Below are 7,071 nucleotides of genomic sequence, written 5' to 3'. Positions count from 1 at the left end.
ACAAGATAATAATACTTCATTGTCGATATTTAAATGGTGTTGACTCGATAAAGAATACTATTTTCCACAGTAGGACTTACTCGTCTGACAAGAGGTGTACCAACTGTAATTGTTCAAGACATAGGTGTTGTGCAGTTGAAGTACGTAGGCGACATGCAATCAGTAAGGTCAAACCTTGGGATTGTTTAAGAAATAAATTATCTGTAATAAATCAAATACAGCGTTAATGAATTATTTGCTAGATAAAGAAATATGAAATATTTTAAATTTCTAATAATTCAATGATCTTTGTATCAATGACATTACTGATCTTAAAGTAGTCTCTACATTATATCATATCAGTACAATTACACTTTAATGGTAATACTTAATTTCATGGTGTTGACATACATTGACATACATTGATTTGTTTTGTTGTGTTTGTTAAATTTAACCATATTTTTAACGTGGATGTGCTTTAATGAGATTACATTTTGAATCTTTACAATTGTCATCTTTTAATAAAAATTATAATATTTTACGTAAGAATTCAGCAGTATCAAAGCAAAAAAGTGCTTTATTCTCAGCTGTTCAATTAAACAAAATACGAATATCTGATAATACTTTTATCTTTTAAATGAGAATTCGAAAATGCCACTGTAAGCGTATCATTAATTTCTTTCAGTTTCTAGAACTTAATATATTATGCGTGATTATGGTCTGTTTGAAATAATATTGCACTCGCGTAAAAGTAAATCAATGGCATACGTCAGAGTCATATGAAATCTCCGTAGGTAGGGGGTTTCGTAAGTAACTTAAATCTTACAATTCTGCGCCCACTGTACATATCCGCTTTCGTAATTATGTAGCTATTTTAAATAAAAGTTTCCTATTTTGTGGTTATTTGGTAAGAATAAACGTGGTGTTATGCAATGACTGTACTATCTATTTTGGGTACTATTTTAGGAAGCAATAGTCCCGTTACGTTACACTGGTTTTTATATGGTTTATATATCTTCCTGTTGCTGTAAGTGTGAGATGAAACTTAGTCATTCTTCTTAATACAATGTAAGGCAAGATGAATACCTATCACCGAATTAAGCTGTATAATTCTTAGCGTTATTCTAAGTTTGCAATATAGTACGCATGCTTAAGAAATATATACCACGCAACAAATAATTGCTCATTTGAAACACTGTACAAGTACACCGGTTCTTTTAATGAATCATTAATGTATGCAAAATTGACATCACTTTATTACCATTCCTTATATGGAAGTTCATTCTAATTGTTGATGCGGACATGAGTAATTGTTCCATCAGGCGCGTATGTGATAAAATACAAGACACGATCAACAAAACTCGCCACAAATGTTATCTTGGGTTAATCATAAAGAGTTTAAATAATAACGTGAGTTTTCACAACACTTTTTACATTTTAAGTTCTTGATCCTATAGGAAGCACTTTGTTATTATAAAGTTATTGATAATTGAAGGGCGATACTACAGGTCAGTAACCTATTCAATCTAGTCTTTTTGTGAAAGCTTTTCGTAGCATATAAATATAATTATTTACAGCATATTTAGTCATTGCAATTGAACAGGTGAATAAACCCTGAAGTAAATAAAGAGCAGGTGTAATTGTAACGAGCTCAATGAAAGTTTCAATTAGACTTTATGGCTACGCAGTGTGAACGCTTCATCGGCTAGTATACGATCGTTTGTCGCTACACATGAATTACCTGTACGACAGAATTTCGCAATGCGAAACGACGACCTTCGTAAGAAGGTATTTAACTCGGCGGTTTGGAGCAGTATCGCTCAATATCTATCCAGTACAACATATGACATGAGCTTCAACCTCAACTTCGGCAAAAGTGACAAGTGACTCTACTTAAACATTTGGTTTAAAATTGTGCGCTTGTTTATAAATTATTATGTCTAGTAATTTATTAAAACATTTATCTACAACACAGGAAACATTAATCGGTAATTAATAAGTATTGATTTATATACATATTTAATTCGCTTTAAGGCGTACGTTATACGCAGCGGATCATAATGGATATACATTTGCGGGATATATTGTGTTCGTTGTCCCATTTTGTTGTCTATGCCATACTGGCGAGTGCTGGTGTCGATGGCGGGAGTATACGTCGACAGACGGCCACGTGCACAGAGGTAGGTTGGACAAAGCAACGCATACTGCCTCAATTATTAACCCCTTGGTTTTAGGTAAAATATTGTTATGGACTTAGTTGTACAGAAATGTTTACAACATGTAAATTATTCAATTCTATTGGAAGTCTGCAACTTTTTCTGATATAAGGTCGATGCATTTTATGAAAATTCTTAAATGTATTTTATATTATGTATATGCTATTAATTAAATAATAACGTTGTCCGTAAGGTATTGCATGTATCCATATAATACGAAACAACCATGTAGTGCCGTTGCGATTTAGGACTCTTGTTGGAATCGGATCCTAAACATGTTATAGTGTGATAAAATTTGCTATACACTAAATTTACAATTAGCTTTATCAAAACTGTTTGTGAATATTTAATATAAATGACAAAAAGATACAATCTGAACCAACTAGTACCGGCTCCGTATTTGCGTCATCTGTTTCAGAACTCTGTCGTCGACATTGAGTCAAATGCTGGGGTGAAAATAGAACCTATTGAACAGAGTCGCGTCTATATTGAAACACTGTCTACGCCTTTTGATGACGGGTATGTAGATATTAAATGAAACGATTTTAATTGAAGATCAATTATATATTTTGCAATAAATTTTGTATGGTGTGCATTATCACGAGCTCACTGGTGCACAGAGAAATTGTTGGAGAAATAATTACACATAACATATATAATCGAGTATCAAAGATGGATAGCTTAATTGTTTTAGTGACCAGAAACGCATATGTGAATGCAAACATTGAAAAAACGCATCAAACATTCTATACAAGTCTCGTGTGTTAGGTTACAAACATAACAACTTCATTTCTATTTTCAGGCACACTTTGCGTTTTGAATTCAATACCAAATCCGGCAACGGAACGCTGTTCTATGCCGTACGCCGCAATGACATCTACGACATGGTGTCAGCGGAGATCAGTGACGGATACGTGCAGTTTAAGATACGCTGCCGCTCCTCGTACGCTGACCTCACAATTCCGGGAATCCGGGTGGATGATGGCGAGTGGCACAGGGTATGTGGGGGGGGGGGGGGGGCGGAGAAATATACTGATTCTTGCTCTGAGAAAATTAGGTTTAATGCATGTGCATTAAATGTCGTCCAAGATTAGCCTGTGCAGCCTGCCCAGGCTAATCAGGGTCGACACTTTTCTCATTAACTTCATTTAAACGAAAGATAAAATGAAAGCTGAAATTGTCCCTGATTAGCCACTGCGGACTGCAAAGGCTAATTTGGAACACTACGCACATGCATTAAGCCCCATTGCACCAGATTGTGGCTGATATGTTTTAAATATCAACAAGGCATTGACCATTCCATTTACAGAGTCTGTTATGTGTTTTCCAAAGGCCAATAAGGTTGTACTTGTGTTTGATTGTTTTGTTTGTAGCCCTTGTTTTCAATAATGACTGTCGTGTGACAATATTTTCTGTTAACTTAATTTAGAGAAATTGTAAACATTTTATGTCCCATCATTTAGTCTTATACATTCTACACCGCATAACTACGGGTTTGTGAGGTCCTAAAAATATCATCTTGATACATTTCACATCGCATAACTCCTGTTAGAGTACTCCAAATCAAATGAAGTTCCACCGCAAACTAATACATTCCACAACGCATAACCACTGTTTTTTTTTCCAAAACAGATCAAGTTCCACCGCAAGAAACGTAAGGGCATCTTCCTGCTGGATGACATGGAGTACTTCGAGCACTACTATGTGGGCTGTGGTGGCTTTACCTCCGTCAACTTCGGCAGCACCCACCGCGACCACGATGACTCCTTCAGCGTGCGCGAGTTACAGGTAGGAGTAAGTGACAATTGTTATTGTGTTCAATTCATATGTCGAGACCCGTTCTTAGTAAAGCGGACTTAGTGCATATGGGTTAAGTGTCGTCCGAGACCAGCATGTGTCGGGGATGATAAAGTCTGAACAGCGACGACAATAATTCCACCTAGACTGGATTTTCGTTTCCTTTGCAAGAAAAAATCCTCAAGCGGAAAGTGTCGTCCAATGCATTAAGCTCGGTTTTCCTTCAGCGAGGTTCGATAAATAAATTAGTTTCCCGTGTATTAAAGGGATGTGTGTTCAGGGTTATGGGCTGTGAGAAAGTATTAAATTTTAAACCGATATCAATGTGCTCGGTTGTTAACGTATTTAATATTTGAAAAAAAACTGTGCACAACAACTTTTGAACGATATAATATTATTTATTGGAAAAAAGTTATGTCCCAACCTTCCGGAAGATGATTTCATTCTTTTGTGGCATACCTGAATATGTGTATATACCTGTGAAAAATGTTTTTTTATAAGCTGTAAATGTGTATCGTTTGGCTGTCGCTATTAAGCCTAGGACAATATGTGTTGAATGTTTAACGTATAGTAATAAAATAAAATCAGTTTCCAGAAGTAGGATTTGATTCAAAAAAACAATATTTGATTAAAATAGTTTTTTTGTTATACTAAGATCGCAATTGGTTGTTGCTTTGTTGCAAAGTAATTCAAAAAGTATTAACTATGTTTTTAAGACGCTGTATATGTTCTTGATTGCATCATTTCTAACCACAAACGCCCTCTAGCTAATCGGCTATTAGATTTAACTGCAGTGAGGCAATCCCACAGTTCAATTAATTTTGAAAAGCATATTACGAACATAATCGGTCTCATAACTAGGTCTAAAATCTAACCAATTAAATATGTTACTTCTATTTTGACAGTATATTTTTCACTATTTATGTAAAATAGTTTAATAAAAGGCAACTCTTATATCACTAAGAAATACATATTTTTGTGTTCTTAGTATACAATAAAATTCAATATAAATAGGGAGCATCGTGAGAAAGAATTAAGTAAACACAGATTATCGGATTGACCGAAGTGTGTCATTGAAACCAGAAACGAATGAAAATCTGCTCACATACGCATTTCTTATCGAGTTTCAATGACTCATTTCCACACATCTCTCCGACTGAATTTATTGCAGCTAATATTACCAATTGTTAATGCGCGTCCATACATTTCGTTGAATTAATTCAACAAATCATTGTTCAGATGAGTTTTCAAACATATCAGAGTATTTAAATCAAGATGTATAATAACTGTAAAGTAAGAAGTGTATACAAATGATATGTTGTAAACCATGTAATATAGGCAGTTGGGTCGAAATTGAAGTGCTTTTGTCTGTATTTATTCATGATGTATTTTTAAGAAATGTTTTGACAATAGGTGAAAAGCTTTATATCAAAATGTGACAAATAAGTTGTATCATGTTGTACTAAACATGCGCAATACTTTATGATTATTTCTTTATTGATTTATGCAGTGTATTTTGTTTTATTTAAGATAACATGTTTGTTTCAATGTTTCAGCATAAAAACGGCCATTTAAGCGGATGTATACGTAATGTTAAGATAACTACGGGAATAGACACACCGCCCAAGTACACAGCCATTTCGCAGTGCAATTGAAGACGTCGCTATCTCTCTAGCACGAGGAGCACGTGTATTATACTTGTGACTGACGCCATTCCATTGACAGCGTCTTGTAAACTCTGGTGGTAACATTGTGTCGTCATACGTGTGGTACAGCTGTGGTACGGCTGACAGCCCTAAGTATTGCTGCATGATATACGGTGTTACCGATTTTGTATACTATTTTGAAGACGACGCATCAGATAAACACTCAAGCGCATTGCAATCAAGCACAGTATAATGACAAGGACTATGCGCACATTTGATGCGAACGTATGTGTGCAGGGTAACTAGATGAATCTCAGCACATGTTACTTGCACCACCAGAAGCCAATCTGATCTCCGATATTGTACACAATACAAACGTAAAGATCTCTACGTTTGTATATTATGGTAACACACATTTTATCTACGTTTATGTTACTTATAGCAACCGGTCTAACGACAAATGAACATACATGTATATAGCCACGTTTTGAAATGGCTGTTTTTGACCGTTCCGTCCATAAGTTGTTGTGTCGTTACCTCGAACTGCTTTGTATTTGTAGACCATTATTAAACAATGGACATGTTTATTCGTTCATTATTTCACAATATCTTCTAAACATTCACTAGTTTTCAGAAGTAAAACATTATTTGGCAATTGTGCTGCTTCTATTAACGAGCAACCAATTCTGACATATTTTGTGCCGGCTCCTATGAAAATAGTTCCAAAGCCATATGCAAAAAGCGCAGCTCCACACCAGCCTGTGCAGTCGCACAGTCTGGTCAAGAGCTATCCTGTCCGCTAATGTGACAACGAAGCCTTGCGTTACTTTAGAGAGGACAGCGTAGCTCCTGGCCATAGCGCGTGTAAGCGCAGGCTGGTCTGTTGCTTCGCTGGCTGCATATGACAAGAGACCCATTTGCGCACGACGCGGGTTATTAATTCAATAGTACGAGCGTTTGCAGACTTGAGACGGTTTGGATCTAAAATAATTTTATACGCGTGCACATGTTCAGTTACATTTAGTTATTCGCATCAATGAACATACATAAAAAATGCAGGTCAACCATTACTATTTATGAAACATTAAAAGCCACAGACTTTAAAATATGTTATTTTATTGGTGAAAAGTTGCTCAAAGAAGCTTCTCTTAAAGAAATAAATCAATAAAAAAATCAATCTATCTACGTTTAGAACTCTTTTTTTTTCTTTTTTTTTCAAATTGTCTCCTTACTTCTCTCTATGGATAAAGACGTTATATAACGTGCACGATTTGACTGCGAAAATAAAAGCTGGTTTTTGCGCACGACTCATCATCGTGTCCTAGTTACTAATTATGCCAAGTTATTTCAGAGTTGTCAACGGAACTTAGAAGCTATGGCATGGATACGAAAAACGCAAAGCGGTAACGACATTCCCATACATAGAACATTAA

At 35.5% G+C, this 7,071-nt stretch overlaps 1 protein-coding gene across 2 annotated transcripts; it reads left to right on the top strand.

The window, feature by feature from the left end:
• The first annotated feature begins 1,706 nt into the window (after positions 1 to 1,706).
• LOC127846458 (uncharacterized) lies at positions 1,707 to 6,223 on the top strand. 2 transcript variants are annotated; one of them, XM_052377709.1, is made up of 5 exons: positions 1,707 to 2,159; positions 2,614 to 2,714; positions 2,998 to 3,193; positions 3,828 to 3,989; positions 5,549 to 6,223. In XM_052377709.1, exons 1-5 carry the CDS (start codon positions 2,040 to 2,042, stop codon positions 5,645 to 5,647), a joined length of 678 nt encoding a protein of 225 aa, XP_052233669.1. In that variant the 5' UTR covers positions 1,707 to 2,039; the 3' UTR covers positions 5,648 to 6,223. The 2 variants fall into 2 exon arrangements, with proteins under 2 accessions (XP_052233669.1, XP_052233670.1); XM_052377710.1 differs by having other exon boundaries at positions 1,711 to 2,159; positions 3,828 to 3,983.
• Positions 6,224 to 7,071: the final 848 nt, after the last annotated feature.

The sequence above is a fragment of the Dreissena polymorpha genome, chromosome 9 (assembly GCF_020536995.1).
Source record: "Dreissena polymorpha isolate Duluth1 chromosome 9, UMN_Dpol_1.0, whole genome shotgun sequence".
Classification (NCBI taxonomy): Eukaryota; Metazoa; Mollusca; class Bivalvia; order Myida; family Dreissenidae; genus Dreissena; species Dreissena polymorpha.
The sequence above is the reverse complement of the archived record's forward strand: the minus strand, read 5'-3'. Positions and strand labels throughout refer to the sequence as shown.